Source organism: Anas platyrhynchos, chromosome 20 (assembly GCF_047663525.1).
Source record: "Anas platyrhynchos isolate ZD024472 breed Pekin duck chromosome 20, IASCAAS_PekinDuck_T2T, whole genome shotgun sequence".
NCBI classification, from domain to species: Eukaryota; Metazoa; Chordata; class Aves; order Anseriformes; family Anatidae; genus Anas; species Anas platyrhynchos.
This window is the reverse complement of record NC_092606.1, coordinates 9,695,657-9,714,827: the sequence shown is the minus strand read 5'-3', so window position 1 is coordinate 9,714,827 and position 19,171 is coordinate 9,695,657. Positions and strand designations below refer to the sequence as shown.

General features: G+C 42.3%; 1 protein-coding gene across 8 annotated transcripts in view; it reads right to left on the bottom strand.

The window, feature by feature from the left end:
• AUTS2 (activator of transcription and developmental regulator AUTS2) overlaps positions 1 to 19,171 on the bottom strand; it is a 757,775-nt gene that overhangs the window by 451,696 nt on the left and 286,908 nt on the right. The window contains exon 1 of one of the 8 annotated variants that reach the window (XM_072026167.1): positions 291 to 317. The exons of the other annotated variants lie outside the window; for them this stretch is intronic. Within the exon in view, the coding sequence (XP_071882268.1) occupies positions 291 to 302 (12 nt within the window). The 5' untranslated portion in view covers positions 303 to 317. Of the gene's footprint in view, positions 1 to 290; positions 318 to 19,171 lie in introns of those variants that run through there. 8 annotated transcript variants of the gene reach the window in all.

The following is a 19,171-nucleotide window of genomic DNA, read 5'->3' as shown; positions in this document are numbered from 1 at the left end:
CCACCCGTGGCCCACCCCATGCCTCGGGGGCACCACAGAATGTTTTAGGTTCTTACGTCCATGGTGATTTTCTGTAATGCCTTCTTAGTGCAATAAGACCAGCATGTTGAAACATGCACAGACAGCAACTTTCAAGAGCATCTGTAGGACTTTTTGTATGAAGCAGTGGCGATAAACGTGCCAATGTTTTTCAACTTTCCTTCAATGCCAGGCAGAGCATGGGGCAGGACTGCACAACTCCCTTGTTATCGACCTACAGGAAAAGCCCATCCCTCACCCCAAAGGCTTACCCAGATGGCCATGCTGCAAAACAGGACCCAATCATTCAGGCAAGAAAAGCAACTGAAGGCACTGAAAGCCAAGCCAGCAACATCGACACTTCGACTGTCAACAGCAGCTGCAACGCCAGGACTGCCCAAGGCACGACCTGTCAGCAGACCTCTGACCTAGCAGGTTATGCACCGCACCATAAAAGCAGCACTGCTTTATGGCCTAAGCAAAACATCACAAGAGAAGACGTCCACGCCTGCACTGCACTCAGTGTGAAAAGCCCGAAACACATTCAGTTGACAAACAATTCTGCCAAGTGGTTCTCCTATAAGTTGCTCATGTCAACAAAATTAATGTGACATTTACAACTATTTTGAGGATAAAATGAAGTTGCTTAAATTATTCTGCAGAAGCAGCGTGAGACAGAATTATTCAGTTGACAAAATCTAATTAGGTGTAAATTATTTCAGGTTATATGAATTATAAAACCTTTTGCAGATAACTCAAACTCAAGGCTCAATGTGATATGGTGAATTAATACGCCAGGCATCTGTTTTCCAGACCTAGGTTTTAATTTGGGACAAAGTCACACAGGTAATTAATTTTTTCTCTCCATCAGCTAAGTCTATGCCCATGTACAGAGGAAAGCATGTCATATACAATATGTATTTTACTGAGGTTGAAAGGCTTTTTGTTGTCACAGAAGAGAGAAAGAATTTGAGAACTGGTCAGGAGCCACAGGAAATAAGCTCTTAGTCTAAATCCCGAGGCAGAGCTGAAGCTCCTGACGCCTGGCAGTTCCAAGGGGAGCATTTTGACAGCAAGTGCTCCTTAAAGCCTGGTGTCCAGCTTCATCTGGCAAGTTTCTGAACAGAGGCATGGGGAGACGTTTCAGTGCAGGGGTAACTTCTGTAATCACACTCACTTTAAGCAGGAGCTTTTATGTTTCTGCTCTGTCAGGATTGGCATGTTCAGAAACTCACCTCATTACTGCAGCCTTTATTTCTCCTCCTAGATCTATTTTTTACTGTTCAGATGTAAAAATACCATCATTAACTTCTTCTAAGCCAAACAGGCCATCTCTGAAACCAAACTACCAGCGCTGTTAGCACTTGAAAAGCGGTGTGCTGAGAAGTGTCAGAGGTGGTGGGAAGCCCGGTGCTGCTGTGGTGGAGGAGCAGGAGGAGGGAATGCGGAGCAGCTGGGTCACTCCGTGTCCCGGGGGAGGACAAACACTTCAGGAGCAGAGGATGAGCACAGGGCCTTATTCCCCCTTCTCCCGTTTGCTGTCAGGCTGTTGCAGTTAAAGAGCTGAGGCTTTGTGGGGAAAAGGCAGTTCTGGTCCCAGCGGAGCTTCAGAGATGCACGCTGCGTTTTGAGAGCATCCTTGGGTCTACTTGCTTTCCGTTAAGGTACACCACAACTCAATAAGTATCAGTAGAGCTCACACAAGCTCAAACTACAACATTTTTCACAATTCCTGCCAACTCCATGACCTTAAGCAGATGTAGATTACTGACCACTCCTTGCAGCCTCTCTGTAACCACCCAAGGGAACTGGATGACCACGGGTGGTGTTTTGATTCAAGTCCTGGAGAGGAGGCACAGAAACACCCCGCAGCCTTAATTTTCTGCTCTTTGGAAGAGTTCAGCCATGAACCTAACTTACACCTGGGGACTTTCTCAGTACTGAAACTTAGTTGGAAATGATATGCAATGCTACCAGCTGCTTTCTCTTTTAGTGTTTATATACAATGCAGTTCTTACACACTATTGACTACATTTCCTTGAAAAGACTTGTGGGAGGTATTTTAAATGCATTTTTTTCTGCTACCTCAAACAAGAGATATTAATTAGCATCTGTACTGGGGACCAAAAAAAAAAAAGTTATAAAAAGAAAAGAAACTAAAGTCATCTCACTGGCAGTTTCAGGGAGCAAAGAACAATGTGCCTTGTACTCATAGGTGACCAGAAACCTCTCCAGAGGGCAGAAGCCAGCTCAGCTTTGTGCAACTGGAAGAGGGACCTGGCAGCCAGGACTTGCCACCCCCATCCCTTGTGACCCTGATCCTCTTGGAAAAATGCTGCAGGATGTGGACAAGGTGCCTGCATGTCAAATGCTCAGCAATTATTTGCACACACTGACTCACTTCATGAACTCCTTGCTTCTCAGAGATTTAGTAAATAAAGCTTAATTCTCTGTTGTCTCGTGCTATCCGCAATTAATTTAATGCATTGTGCCATTCCCAAACTGTCAAGAGAGACTTAAGCGTTTTTATACCGAGGTCAGGCATGGATCTCACCAGGAAACCAAACTGCCTGTCCCGAGTCCTCTGAGGCCCCAGATTTGCCAGTTTTCTAATGTAAGGTGCAACTGCAACACGTTGGGAATACCAGAGGGGCCAGGGGCACGCCTGAGCACCAAAGCAGTGTCCAGCACCTCAGCTGCACTCTTCTAGCCTTCTCCTCCCTCTTCCCCCAGGACTTTTATTTTTTTTTAAATAATCAAGTCCTAGTCCTACACTGAGATGACAGGGAAGATAAAGTCAAGGCAAGATAAATCCAGCACAGTATGTTTCTATCTCTGTAACAAGAGCTGGTGGCAGTGACAGAGATCTGAGGATAAATACAAATCTGCCATGGTTCACTAGGCCTCGCTGCGGTGATTGATAACTGTATTTTTGGCGGCTGCAGGTACCAGGCTCAGCTTTGGGCTGTCTCTCTCTCCATCCCTTGCTAAGACAGCCTTGTATGATGCAGCATCCGAAGGACTGAGGGACCAGGCAGCTTTGCTGAGGCGGCCCGTGTTCACGCAGGGGCTGAAGATGCCAGAGGAGCAGGCAAACACCTCAGACAAATTTATCCGCCTTAGCAAAAGCAGCAGGGCTGATGAGGACAAGAGGTCTAAAAGTAAAGGAAATTAAACCCAAAACAAAGCACAGAGCAGGAAAGGGCATTTGTAACTACAAAATGATTCCCTCACTTTTGTCAGCGTTCACTCCCAATTCTGTAAGAGTTAAAGGCCGCCAAGTAATAGGCACTGTAGAGTTTTCCCCTGGGTTGCAGCCAAGGCCACTAACCCTGCTATTAGAGGCCTGACAAGCTTTGTCAATGCAATCTACTGAATGCCGTGAGTGACAAGCGATCAATATTCTCCACTCTCATGGGTCATCACAGGTGACAGAGGCCTAAGTAATAAAACAGCCCTGGCTGCCTCCTCTAACTTAAATGCTTCCCCAGCCACAATATTTCTTTTTTGTCTAAGCGCCTCTAGCTAAATTTCTCATAGATCGAACCATCTGATGGGGTAGAGGTTCTGAGGAATTGCAATGTGTCTGAATTGATGCTAGCCAGCGAAAGCTCAGTAGACTGGAGAAACAGGTTCAAATAAATCGAAAATGACTGGCTACAGAGTTGTAATCTGCCAGCATCAGGCCCTGTAGCAACAAGGCAATATGAGAAAAGCATGCTGACAATGCAGCAGCTCCAAGCCACCTGCCAGCCGAAAATCAGCTTCCCAGTTTATATCGTTTTGAAGACAGGCTCGCTCTCTCAGTGACATTCTTTTTTCTTTTTTTCCCCTCGTTTTTTTTTTTTTTTTTTTTTTTTTTTGTGTGCGTGTGTGTCTGTGTCTATTTTGTAAACTGTTATCAGAATTACTGGCAGCAACTCTATAAAACTGCATCACGGCGTAAAGAAAGGAGGGTTGCTTTCTACTGCTGCAAATTTGAGGAAATACTGATGGCACTGAAGTTCATGGTGACTGCTGAAGCAATCAGAAACGCTGACCAGACAGTTACCTACAGCGTGAAAAGAAAAATCTCCTTTCTAAGTGCAACACCCTGGAAATGAGTGTGTAGATTCTGAGGGAATGGGCTGCTCTGTTACAATTGCCCACTCTTACCCATACCATGATCACAAGTTACCTTTGGATGGAAGCAGGGTAAGCTATCTTGTATTTATGGTTGTAGAAGTATGCACACAGCAAACAACCACAGAGAAGCCCCTATTTTCTAAATCCACCTACTAGACAACCATTAAATAACTTGTTCATACAGCTGTATGCTAAGTAAGAGCTTAGACAGGCTTTAAAAAAAGCAGTGATTCACAGTTCAGTACCCAAATTTAACACAGATGAGGAAAAAAGCATGTTTCAGAACTTATCAAAATTCCGTCCCAATTCTCACTGTCAATAACTGTTATGGACACAAGCCACTAATGTCCATCTGGGATCTGAACGTTTTCCATTTTTTTCAGATGTTTAGGACTAGTTTTTATCGGAAACAATCTCTTTAACCAAACAGCTTTGCAAACAATGAGTTTTGCTGCATTCCCATGAGACAGGCAAGCAATACACACCAATTTATTGGTGAATAAACTAAGACACAAAGGCGAGCCAGAGGCACAACTGGACACAAAACCCAACGGGTGCACAATTTCACACTTTAAGCTTTGAACATCAAATGTGTCCTGGAAAAGAGTCTCTTCTAGGGGATGACTGTCAGCTGTAAAACTCTGTTTAAACAGGTGGTACGATGGCGATGTGCTGTTTGGAAATAATTGGCGCACTGTTTACACACTACTCTCAGCAATCTAAGCCAAGATAAAAATAGACTACAATGCTCGAGATCTGCTTTTTGCACATCTTCATCTTCTTTCATTAAAAAGAGCAACCCAAACACCCAATTCTACTTCAAACAAAAATTTATTTTGCCAGTTATTTATAATAATTACAGAACTTTTCTAAATTCAAAAAAGGAACCCAATACACTTGTGTGATTATGGTTCCCCTGGTAAGTCACTAAGAGCAAAAATAATTTATCAGCAGGTTCGGATTTTTGTTTCTTTTCTTTTGTATGCATGTGATCTGGAAAGAATGGCTTGAAACAGGAGGAAAAAAAAATATATATATATATGATAACATCAGAATCCTTTAAAGGCTACCAAATAAATCGTCTGTCCAAGAGAAGCTGGGATCTTTTCAAAGCAAAGGTTAATATACAGAGACAGGAGCTCTGTGACAACATCTTTTGGAATATGCAAAAACAGATGAGGGAGCACACTTCACACCGGAAAACTGCTCTAACTCTTGGGATGAAATAAGATGTCTAATAAAGAAAAGGTCAATATTCTAAAGTAGGATTTGGTTCCTCAACACATTTGACTACTGGCCAACTAAGCCAGCTGGACAAGCAATGAAGAACAGCATGTGGGAAGGATATATTTCAGACTGAAGTAATCTTTTTAGTCATTAAATACAGCTGATTTTCTAAATGATTAGATGAAAGCTTGGCTGTTCCCATATCAATACTGAGGAAAGGCTATAGAGCTGGAGCTGTACGAGGATGTAAACTAGCACACAAATACAAAACCGGCCTGGAGATGGTCCACAAGATTCACAGGGACAGAATGACCAAGTGGTTGCAGTGAAGTGGTCAGGCTGAGAAGAACCCAACAAACCCAACACTTTCTGGCAAGCACCAGTGCCTGACCAAGATCTGACCAGGTCAGCTGTAAGAACGTTAGCAGCACGTTACAGAAGGGAATGCTGCATTGTGCTGCACAGCCACCCTCCTGCTCTTGTTGCTATTAAAAAGACCATTTTACATTGCACATTATGAGTCTCTCTGCCTAACTGTATGCTGCGCATTCTCTGTGTTGTTTGGGAATAGGTTCCTCATCGTACTTGAGTTTAGATGTGGATATAATATATAAAAATTATATATATATAATATATATAATAAAATATATAAAAGTGAGGATTTATTTCTTCCCTCCTGAGGTTTATTACTTATTCTCTACTAGTCAGCCATCCAACTTTTTTCCCTCTGGCCTCAGATGAAGGCATTTGACTCTCTCAAGATATGACTCCAGATTCATTTAAAAATAGAAAATGAAAGCAGTATGGCTACAATGATCCGATAGCATCACATACAGCTCTTAACAATCTAATTTATTGCTGATGATGTAGTCATTAATGTACTCTGAACATGCACTATACACTCTTCTTCAATGAAAAGTAACTGGGGAGGCTCATCCAACTTGCTTCAGAAAGTTGTGCCTCAAGAGACTTACATGTCATCTACCCTTAGATTTATCCAAGGCTGAAGGAGATGTTTTAAAACATATCTTCTTGTTATTCTTTCAAAAGCTTGTTCCCTTGATGCTAAGCCTTGAAAGTTTAGCAGATCTTATTACTGAGAAGCAACTAAACTGAAGCAATTGGTATAATGCTTGCTCCACTGTGTGTACAACTTGCTTGCCATGTTCTGTTCTCATCCCTTTTCATCTCCAACGTTTATATGAGCATGAGAAGTTACTGTTATTTTTCTTCTCTTTCTATCAAGAACAGGAAAAAATCTGGAAAAGCTAGATTGTGGAAAGCACAGGGAGAGAAACTGCGGAAGAAAAGTCACCAGAACCAATTCATATGGCACTCTGGGAAGATAAGAGAAACAGCTGAGACAGAAAAGCCACACATTACCTATCCAATTTCCCAGCAAGGATGATCTATAATTGGCATGACACCGACAACCACTGGAAAGGAACTCTTTAAAAGCCATCATCATGCTTCTCTCCTTGTGGCCCCACTGACGTGCTGTTGCTTTTAGCTACAGAAGTTCCTAGCACACACCGGGCTGCAGGCTCGGCTTGAAGCCATGGTGGCTTGGATAATCCAGTCCTACAGAAATCACTTCAAGCTCAGGAATTCAAGAGCTACTGCCTCCCAAAGCCACCAGAAACAACTGCCTGGAAAGCATGCAGCTTCCTGGTGCATGAGATGGAGGACAGAGCCAAAAAAAAAAAACACCAAACCAACAACAGGCAGAAGAAATACAAACTATCGCAGGAATGCTAGATTATGCCTCAGTGTGTAATGGGAAGGCGTGTGGTTTTGGAAAAAGCAACAGCAAAGAAAATCAAATAAACAATAGGTGAAAATAATGGCTGTGCGAGCCTGGAAAACTGCGTGGCAGGAAGCGTTGTTTTCACATATTGTGTCTATAAATCATTCCTCTCCCATCCTAGGGGCATCCTAGTAATACCTGTAGCAGAACCACAGCTCAAAACTTCTTGCAAAGGGAAAAGCACTATGGATTATCTGAGTATGACGTTCATTTCTGCACACCAATTACAGTGCTAAAAGGCCAGCAGGAATATTTAAGACAAAGGAAACTCCTCTTGATTCTTGTTTGGTAAGCTGCTTTCTTGTCCTTTCCATGCTTTACCAAGGACATACCATGGAAGTCCAGGAAGGCTAACTGTAGTGTAAAACTGGTCAGCATTTCCATTAGCGACCCATTCTAAAGGATTTAAATGTTCAAATGTAAAAATGCAACACAAAGAGAGTTTTAATTTACAGGACATAGCTTAGAAGTGACTTTTTTTTTCTTCCTGTGGACATACAGGAAATCCTTATTATTAGTTTACTCTATCAAATTAATGGTTTAATTTCCTTCTTTTGAGATATCATTTATAAGGAAAAAAAAGTCAGTTACTTTGAGTGTAGGAGCTCAGACACAATAACTACACAGCCAGACTCTACCTCCATCTCAAGGCTGATTTTCCTTTGTTGAAACACTTCAGTGCGACTGTTATTGTGGGAGCGCTGGGCTGGAGGGCAGCTTACAGAATGCATCACTCCTGCTGTAATTCTCTCTGCATACACAAGAAGGACCATTAAATGTGCTGTGTTAGTCTTCACTTCAAATGTCTTTCAAGTCGGTGTTTACCTAAGATAGCATTATTTGACCACATATATTTGTGATCTAATTCACCTGAAGCACTCCTCGATCCTATAGGAATAAGACAAGGACGTCCCATATGGTGGCAAGGTAGAAAAAGCTTCTCCAATGCAAACCACCTATGACCTCTGTGATAATAAATTCTTCTGCAAATGACTGGGCAAAGTCCCGGAGACTGTGTGCAGTGAAGATAAACAGCCCTCTTTGTCCTCCGGGCCAGAAGTGGCCATTGTATAGAGCTTGCCCAAAGGATTAGCGCTGCCATTATTATTTGTGTTATATGAGCTATTTCAGGAGCTAATTGACCCCAGCACAAAAGCTGGGTGAGAAAGGCTTTTGTATCTAATAGAATGAGCAATACAGGAAAAGGGTAAGGTTCTTTGAGCAACTGGGCCACAGTATACAGACACTGACTCAGTTTTAGCTGACAGCATCAAGCAGGGCAATCTAATCTCCCCAGTTAGCACTAAATCAGCCTAGTATAAATGAGCCCATGACAGAACACGGAGAAATGGGACTTGCTAAAAGGATAACTGAGGATAACTGCCTTGTGAAGCATAAATATTGAAGATGTTCAGAATCTTTCATTCCTCAAGCTAAGGATGCTTAGCAAAAGATGTACAGGCAGAGACATTTGATACTCGAATCTGTTCGCTTTTTGAGGGTACAGTGGTAAGTGTCAGCAAGTACATATAGCACTCTAAAATTATGTATATATTTTCCATCACTCCCTCAAGTGCCTAATGTTGAGGCGGGGGAGAATTATTGACACTGAGAAACTCTGAAAGGCTGCTCTTTACCATTGAAGGGTTTGATGCAACAAAAAATGTGAAGACATTTTCTCTAGGACAACAGACGTCTGAGAAGGAGGACGTACTAAGACTGAAGGAGGCTATAAAATAAGATTATCCAAAATTAAACTATTCATCTCCAAATTTGCTCAGAAAGAATGGTATGTTTAGGGGGAAAAGTGAAGCTGAACTTAGAACTAAGCATTTTTCAGCGTTTAGTAATTTCAGCAAACTGGTTTTATCTAGAAGTCACAGCAAAACAGATATACAGTGAAAAAAATCAACTTACAGGGATTACTGACCTTTCTGAAGCCACTGGAAAAGCAGCTGCAACATAATTCATCGCAAATTCTCCACTAAATACAGTGCACAAAAGAACAAAGCTTTGTACATATGCAAACAAAAGAGAAATAATCATATTTGTCATTTATTTTTTGAATCTACACAGACTCATTGCACTGTCCGAGGCTATCATGAGCATTAAGGAACTAAACAGCAGAAACTCCTGGTAAGAAAAAGCAGGATTACAGGTGCTTCACAAGTGGGGTAATGGTGCAGAGAAAAGATGACGTCCCTGTGGACAGAGCGAGCCTAAACCAAAGCCAGGTCTATCTCCTGAGCCAAAGACACTTTCCCTGTAAGATTATTATTCCCTTCAGGTCCATCACCAGGGTTTTCGTTTCTGTGTTAAGGGAGAGCTTCCTGCCCAAACTGGTCCTGTCCTTTCACAAAGAAAAAGGCTTTTCTGCCCTTTGCAGCGGCGAATAGCAGGTGTGACACCAGCACCCTGTGAATCTGCAGAAGGCTACGCGGGGACAGGCAGCAAAGGATGTGGTAGCGCAGCAGCTGCTGCAACACCTCACTGTGACCTATGGCACGGGTCCTGCTTTATTCTGAAAGTTGTTTCCCCAAGATACCTCACCGGGGCACATTTCAGCATGGGCTTTCATCTGGGAGACACGTTCATCCCAAGTGCACGCATCTGTAATTCCGTCGGCCAATGCAAGTTCTGGTACCCACGCACACAGACCGTGGCACGAGCACTACAAGTCCTGTGCTTCTGAGCATGACCTTGTGCATCAGCAAAACAGGAGTGCCTCAAACACAACCTCACCACTTGCTAGTGCAGCACAGGCTATGTCATTTAGCTCGGCAGGGAAACCTGCAGTAACCTCAGAGCAATACACCCCAAACGCTGTCACCAGCAAAGCTAATCGGCAATCATAGTTTTTTTAACCAACTGGCACCTAACGGCTAGTTCTGAGTGAGAGTGATCTAAAAGGCGATCGTGTGGGTGGTGCATGCATGAGATACACTGACCTTAACATCCCCTGTCCCCCAGGACAAACGATACTGGCAGACGGAAAGGGTTAAAGGCAGTTATTGTTCCTGGGTCTCATCAAACAATGCAAACCTACTTAGCGGAGGTAATTTTTTAAGCACACTTATTTCCATGAAGCAAATCCAGTGTGTAATTCCAGGATTAGTCCGGAAACTAAGAAGCTTTCTGCTTTCAGCAAAGTTAGTTTCCATTTCAAAGTTTAGTTAAACCAACTGAAGTTAATCAAGCCACATAATTTCACAGTTTCACATACTGGTACGCTTATTATAAGCAGACAGATCAACAAAATAAAATCCATACAGCGTTAATGTTGAGAGAAGATTCTTTAACGTCTCCTTTTACTCAAATGGACATGAGAAATGCAGAGGGAAAGGAGGAACCAGTATTAAAAGGCAACTCTTCTTTAACCTCACCACCAAAGCTGCAATCCTTACAGTACAGATTTCAGAGGCTCGCAAGGTGCAGGCCAGGTGAGCTGTAAACACAGGGCTTCACTTCACCTCTTTAGGCATTAGGTGATAATGCCAAAATCAAATGAGATTCCTACAGAGCACTGACTGGCGTGGATACCACAGACTTTCAGAAAGCATAAGGGAAAGAACCCAAACTGGATTTATCCAAAACTGGATATGCACTCAGAAATATCAGTCATTTAAAACAAAATGTCTTGGATTTGCTATTAAAGTTACCAAGTTGCTATAAATTAAGGCCATGCTTTTATGTGTACCTTTATTTAATCAAAACCCCAACTTTTAAAAGAAAAACAAAGGCATGAGTATGTCTTCTGTTACATTAAAATTTTCACAATTCTACCAGCCTAGATTAAAAAATCAAATAAAATAAAATGTCGATATGTTTTTCTTCACACCCAAATCAGGCGAGGCACCAGTTACAACCCTATTTGAAATAAATAAATAAGAACAACCCTCAAGACCTTTTTTCCTTCCACTAGTAATGTTATCATAAACTTTAAGCAACTAATAGGAGGCCACGATGGCAGGAACAGTTGGCAGTCCCAATTCTCCAAACACCCCTGCTGAAATTTCACCTGTAAAGCCAAGCAGCTCCTTCCACTTGGCCTCCTCCAGCCAAGTGGGAGAACCAGGATTGGTGAAGCTGCTGCAGGATGTGGAGCGTGGCTCCTGCTGGCCCAGCACTCCTTCCTCACTGGAAGCACCCCAGCATGCTAGGGATTCCCATCTGCTCTGGGGCCAAGACAGGACCATCAGTATGTGAGCCTACTTGCTTCTGCTCAAGGGACTGTGTTTTATTAAATGTTACTAAGGGCATACACAATGGGTACTACTGCAATGCAAGTATTACGGATGGGATTTTCACTGGATGGAAGTTTCTTGGTAGTTTTGCTTCTAACCTGCTCACATACTTTTATACATCCCATCCTAAATAGTGCAAAAATACTTAGTAAAGAGAGTGAAACAATTTATAAAAAATAAAAAAAAATAAAATTAGTTGACAAAAATAAGCATCTGTTCACGACTATATTTCTTTATACGTGATTTCTGTGGTGGAATTCACAGCCTAGAGAACAAACCAGCTTTGAATTCAAAACTCACTCTGTAAATTTACTGGTCCAAACCTCCCCAAAGGAGCAGATCTGTCAGCAAGAGGAGCCAAGTGCTACTGCTCCCTCTGCAACAGCCAAGGAGCCCAGCCGCGCTCCACCGCAGACGTTCACGTTCCTCTGCTCCAACAGGCTCTGGAAACTGCAAAAGATCCCGCTCATTTTAAGTCGCAAACATCACAAGCATTTTGGGAAAGGCCTTTCAAGTCATCGTTATGGTCTCCAGGCTACCCCACGCCTGTTCATCTGTAGGCACGCTACGCTGAATTATTCCCTGCATTAGGGTGACCGGTTTCTGAGGAGCTCGGGACCTTAATGGTAGGTTACACAAGGTTACCTAAGGATTTTCCTGCCTCCTTCCAGCTGTCTGAAGTCTACAGGATAAAGCTCCCTTGGCCCAAAGCAAGACTAGTTCATACCAACTTTTAATCATGGTCAGTACAATACACAGCTTCGCTGTGTTACTGACTGCTCCCTGCATGCCTCTGAAATCAAAGGTATAAACGCACACTACACGGAATGGCTTACATTAGTGCCATTAATTCCTACTTTCAGCATAATCCTTCATCTGGGAGTTATTCCAAAACATAGGAGTTAATGACACTAATATAAACCATCCCAACGTAGCATGTGTTTCTTTAGCTTTTATTCCCATGACTAAATGTCTTTTTAATGCACTTTTATTTACCATGATGGAAATAGTTTTTCCTGCTTTACTCTATCAGAAGTCTGGGTCTGTCACATTAACCCTTTTCAGGGCAAAGCTCTCCAGACGTATTTCCCATTATGACTCCAAAATTAAAACCTTATGCAGACATTCCAGCAGTGAACTACAGCCCTTTCAAGTGCTGAAAGACCTAATGGAAACCCTGCAAAGGAACAATGTTAATTGCCTGAGCAGCTTAGGGAACCTCCCCGTGACAAAGCGCTCAGCCAGGCTGGGGAATGAAAAGCCTGGGACTTGACTGCACTGGGAGTCGAGGAGCAAAACCGAGCTGCACAGAGGCTTTGTCCTTGTGGTGAAGAACAGCTTTGGGTTATATTTCCTGACGACGCTTCTAACCAGCTGATGAGGGGTAGGAAAAGAAGTGCCTTCAGATTGTGTCACAGTGTGAAATACGGGCAGGGGGGGAAGGGGTTAAAGGGATGGAGATAAGTACTGCTTTCCCCCCCCCCAAAAAAAAAAAAAGCAGAGAGAAATTCCTGAGAAAAACAAACACAACTTTTTCATTGGAGGCAGTGGTCAAGGATAATAACACCCATAAAAGCAGTAATGAAAAGAAAGCAAAATATACGTTGCTTTGTCTCCACTCTGCTTTCCCCAGCCCCCTGAAGCAGAGCAGTCCTGTAGCAGACCTTATGAGCAGGGTTTACCTTTAATCTGCTCTGCTTCCTCCGAGTCTGCACCTCCCTTACAGCCTGGCATTTACAAGAATTAAACTCCTGCATCTACAGACAGGAGATTAACCGCCCATAGGCAACCCCTGGCTCTCCGTGCTGCCCCAAAACCGCTCTTCCCTCCTGACCTGCCCAGAGGAGAAGGCGCGCTGAGCTCTGCACCACTGAGGCTGCCTCAGAAAAACGCTTTCAGTGGGTGCAGTATGAGCCCTCCAGAGCTTGCTGATGAAAAGGGACAGTGGGTCTTCGGTATGTGTGGGTACCTGCACACCTTTGCTGCCCGAACCAACAGCTCAGCTCTCTGGCTTTTCTCTTGCATCTGGAAGATAAAGCAAGACCCGAAGCCTGACAGCTTCAGACACACATACCAGGAATTTCCAGCTGTTTGGTACACACACACGGCGTGTACACGGGACAGAATTTGGTAGTTGGAGTTAAGGGCTACCTACGCATTTGCATTTTTGAGAGCTACTAAACAAGCAGGCAGAGTTAATTAACTGCTAACATGCACTGATATTTTGGTTCTAAAAATTTCCCTTTCCTTCTTGTGAAACTCTTCCCGCTAACTTTATTTTTTTTTTGAACTCCCTTGTAGTCTCTTGATCTTACACCCTCCTTTGCTGTCACTGGGTGTAGGGCCAGTAAAGAAGAGCAGGGATGAGAGGAAGGCTTCGAAAGAGGGATAAAAAGAAAAACAAAGGCATTTTTTTCTCTGAACACTACAGTAAAAAAAAAAAACAAAAACAAAAAAAAAAACCACAACTTTAAACTTGCTGAAATTTTCAGTTCTTCCTCCCAATTTGCCTAATGGTGCTCAATAAGTAATCAGCAAACCCTTTGTAAAGCCTTTTAAGTGAAATATATAGAGGTATCATTAAACTGTGCTTGCTGTTTTTCTCAAACATATCCATGAAGGAAACACCTTTATTCAGTGACATGGTGCTTCATTAACCTAGCAATTCAGAGGACAGTATTTCTACTGAGTTATATAGTATATAAACACACGGCATATGAGCAGCATAAACATAGGACAGTTGCCAAAATAAAATTCTGTTTCTTAAATCTGAGAATATATCCGAGATTTCCAAAGAGACATAAATAATACAGGGGACCAGCTGGCCCCAGAAGTCCATAGACTTGGGCCTAATAGATGGATTTCTTCAATAAATTCAGGCTAAATCCTTACCGTAGAAGATGTCTATTGATACCTTCTGCTAAGACTTCAAAAAGCACAAAAGTGTTTTGAGGCTCTCAGTTTTTATTATTGGAGAGATCTATTTCAAAAATTTTTCTATTAAGTAAATTCCTGCATCTGCTTAGTTTCTTGCAGCAAAGATCATTTACCCTTTGGGTTTAGGTTTGGGCATAAGAGCTTGAGCCTGAGATTTATGTGGGAAACAGGGAGATTAAGAAGAAGTAAGTTTCTAATTTAAATAGAAAATGTTTTGAATATTAACTGGTTGATCTTAAGGTTCAGTGATGAGTGCCGTAGGCAAAGAGTTTGTTCTTTGGCGTGGATGCCCCTTAGGGGAGGGGAAACTCACAGGGAGGGCAGGAATGCAAACCTCTAAACATCACAGATCTGTCATCACAACCACCAGAAAATCAGTTGTCATCTGTAAGATTTTAATTTTGGCAGAGATATAATAAAGCCAAAGTAAGGGCGAACGTAGTGAGCTCTGACAGAAAATGAGAGGAAGAAAGAAAAAGATGCAGAAGTAAATCTACTTCTTCTGGTAAACTATGCTTAGCTACAGAATCTAATGATAAAAACATGCATTTCTGCTTAAGTGGTTTTCTCTTACCCATTGTAAGTTATAATGGAAGCTACTCAAAAGAAACAGGCTTTGTTAAGAACATCACATTATGAACATTCACATGCATTTAGCTTCAATAAAGCCCCCCTGATTTATATGGGGCTCTGGAGCTTCAAGGTCTATTCTTTATTCAAGGTAAGCCTGGCAGAGGTGAAAGGCGGCAATTCTTCAGCTGCAGTGCCTGGCCTTCGTTGGCAACCCTTTGTATGAAGCAGAAGTGCAAGTGAAAAGAGCCATAACAAAAACCAGCTTTCAATTATTCTAGCACAAGATAGTGTCTCTCCTTGCGACCCTTGCTTCATTATATCCTTGGACCACTGCAGCTCAAACAACATAACTACTTGAGTCGGGCATCCGGGTACTTACTTGGCGGATGTGCTTTTACATATGATGGGCAACGAGACAAAAATAATTGAATCCCAGAGCCACTAGCAGGGAAGATGGTGAAGAAAGACAACAGCTGGCAAATAGCCAGGCTGTATTTTTTATTATAATGATCGTCAAGAAAACAGGACGAAGGATTTGAAACTACCATGAAGTGGTAGTTTATCTAACCTGGAGCAGCACAGCAATGCTTGGGCCACTGGGCTTCCAGAGATGCAGGCGGAGACAAAATGAATTTCTGACTCCTTTAGACCACCTCAGTTTTTCCAGCTCTCTTTGTAACAATTTGAGAATTTGTGGTGCTTCCTTTCCAAGAACTAGTAGGGAGAGATATAAATTGTGAAATTCTTAAGGAAGTAAAACATAACCTGGAGACAAAGGTCTCATTAACTTCCAGTGAAAGCATGTGCTCACAAGACTGCATGGGACACTGGAAAGCTCTTCCTTAAAAATCCATAGAGAACCTCATGAGATTGTAACATGGATTTTTCTTCTTGCACTCCTGGGATCACAGTCTGGGACTATGCAGGAAGAACAACTTTTGGAAGTTTAAACTGAAAGGCTGGAAGCACTCTTGGTTCTTCTAGGGGCAACACAAAAGAACCAAGTGTGTACATGCCTGCTAACAATCAGGAATTGCTCCCAAGAAGAGGGAAGAAAGAGACTGCCAGCTTTCTAGAATACCACATGGTATGGATAAGAAATATTCTTCAGGTTTTACTACTCACAACTGAATTTTCTCTGGAGGGTGCACTTTCAGCAATGACTTCACATTTTACAATCCTGTGTATGTGAGTACCAAAGTGTTACTCTAGGTGAGTTTGGATCCCTAATGTGAACAGAAAATGGAGATTTATGAGTCTGCTCCTACTTCAAATATTACAACCAGTCCTTGATCAAGCAGCACAGATTTATGCTCGAAGAACTAGAAATCCTGGATCTATTATCTTCCCAGGTACAACTCCACCCAGGGAACTGGTACCTGCATGGCTGCATGTCTTTAAATCCCTCTCATCACCTGCCCCCTCTCTTCACATCTTCTTCGAAGTCACACTTGACTTGGAAGTAGAGTATAGTAGACTCGTATGACACAGTATGTAAATTGTTCCTTTATATGTATTTTTTTTTGTTTCTGTTGTTTCTTTGTGGTAGCACTCGCAAGATGATGTCTCATTTCCAGACATTCAAGAAAGAACAGCCTCTGCTTCTAAGGACCTTATAATCAAAAGACAGACAGGTGGCCAGGTAAAAGAGAAAACTAAGTTAGGAAAAGAGAAACAACAGTAGTAGAAAGGAAACTGGTCATCGTCTTCTCCCTATTGTCAGTAACACCACTTTATCGCCAAGATAAAAAGCTGCCAATGAAAAGCCCTACTATTCATTTTCATTGGTACTGAGATCACAAGAAACCTGTTTTTTAAAAAAGCATACTGGTACCTTAAAAAGGAAGAAAAGATGAGTGCTTTAGGCTATTCAGGTATTTCCTGCAGGAAACGGGTTTGAAAATGATGGATTTTTTTTTTGAAAAATTGCATCTTCACGGATGTTGATATTTGGCATATCGCACACATTCTGAAAACAGATGACTAAAAAAAAAAGGAAAGAAACGGAAAATAACTGAAAACTCCTGCAGCCTTCTCATCTTCTCTCTAGCAAGCAGTAAATGCACAGTCTGTCTTTCTTAAGTGCAATATACTCCACTATCAATTTGTGCACTGGACCATTTTTCCTGAAAGTAATATCCCAAAACATAATACAGTGTTTATTTAGCTCTACAATTGCATTACAAGTGTTCCAGAGTTTAAAACAAAATGAAGACAAATCAAGAGACCTTGGTAAAGGAGAAAAAAGCATATTACAGCAGATTTGGGAAGGCTACATGAGACAGCAGGAAGTACAAGGGACCAGGTTTTGCATCCAAAGAAGCAAGATAAGTGAAAAATAAAAGGAAAGGATAGGCCGGCCCAAGGTGTGCAGGCACAGACTGAGTCATCTATTACTAGGAAAACACATGGACTTTTGGTTTTCCATATGGTAACTTTGCTTTTCTAAGAACTCTCTACCTGTTTGCAGATGAGAGCTCCTGCTGTTTGCATGTGATGCTGGAGAGATGTGGAGCTGCACCTTTTGTCTCCCGAACACGGCGAATAGTTTGATGCAGAGTGGGGAAATGGCTGTGTGGCTCACACAGGTGTCTGCTTGATCAAAGCTTCCCTCACAAAATAGATATCGCCATTTTACACATGGGAAAAACTAATACTCATAAAGCAAATTAGAATCAGGTTTAGAGTTTGGAGCTAATCCTCTAGATCTCTAGATCTTGTTTTATAGATAAATTCTGCAGTCATTCAGGGCTTCAGTCCGATTGCCTGTGGAACTACAAACCTCACGGCATCAATTTTCATCACTGGTTAGCAATTTTTTTTTTATTATTTTTTTTTGGGGGGGGGAGGGAGCATGGGAGGAAGAAGGAAGTAAAGTTAAATGCACTGAACAATTCTTTTAAATGAGGGGAAAAAATAAGAACAGCATATATTATTTCTTTCTTAAGTCACCAAAACCCAGCTCCACTCAAGAATGCTGCAACAGAAATTACCAATAATGCTAATAATAATCCTGAGCTTCTGTGTATAAGCTGTCTAAAGCCTAAAATAAACCAAAGGCATGCTGAAACTGCAAAGTTATAGCCAGCTTCGTTGTCTTTGCAGTGCATGTCTCACTAGACAGTTTCATTTTTTAAATACACTTATGCTAAATTCTACTTTTAATTTATGTATAACCTAATATTCCTTATTATGTTTTTAAGAATTGCTTCTACTAATTATGGCTACTATCTTTAGCTCACTTTATGTTCACAAAAGAAGTCTTTCATGAAGTTTACTTATAGGTCTTTGCGGGTTTAAATCCATTAATATTGTAAGGATTATGCTCACCTGGAACTACATCCTTCTCCACAAAGCCAACTTGCAATAATTACAAAGTACCTACTTCTCTTGCCTGATGTAGCTGCACCAGGCATCAGATACACCAGTGTTAGTACACAACAGCACTTGACAGAGCTATTGAAAAATAGCATTTGGCATAGGGAACTGAAGCCCTACAATGCAATTAGCCTTATTAATGATATTACCAACAAGGATGCCAACTGTGATGATGCTCTCTGTCACACAAGCTCCTTTGTCCTCACTCCATACGCAATCTCTCACAACTGCGAATGACAACACGGACAGCGACCTTCTAGGCTCTGGTCTGCATTGGATTATGATAAATTCACTTGAAGCAGAAGCCCTCTCATTTACCAATTCCTGTTTTAACCTGGTCATTCTGGCTGTTCCCTTCTCGCTGCTGTACCCTTCTTGGACGAATCCTTCCCAATGAATTGTGGCATTCCAGAATCACCTCGCACCTCAGCTCAGCCTATGCCACGTTGGTGGGACTACAAACTTCTCCTTATCCTACCCACCTGTACTCCCTGAGGCATCTTCCTGTTATCCCCAAACCCTTACCTGCTGCGATCTTCCAAGATTTGACCCATCTCCTCAGAGAAAGCACATTTCTACAGAGAGGAACAGCAGGACTTCTGTGCATCCTTGCTGTGCCAGACCATACATGGCCTCTGCCTTCTCCTTGAGAGCACTTGGCCCAAGTGAGGCTTGTATCTCTGTCGGCCTCCCGAAGATCTCCCAAGTGATGGGAATGGCTGAGCTCGCCTGACACTGGGTGCCAGTCCTCCAGAGCACCACCAGTGCCAGCATGAGGCCTCTGGACAGCTGGCACGCTGCTCCGTGTGCGCCTTCCCCAAACCGCGAGCACTGGCAGCAGTACAGAAGCATGGAAATGAGC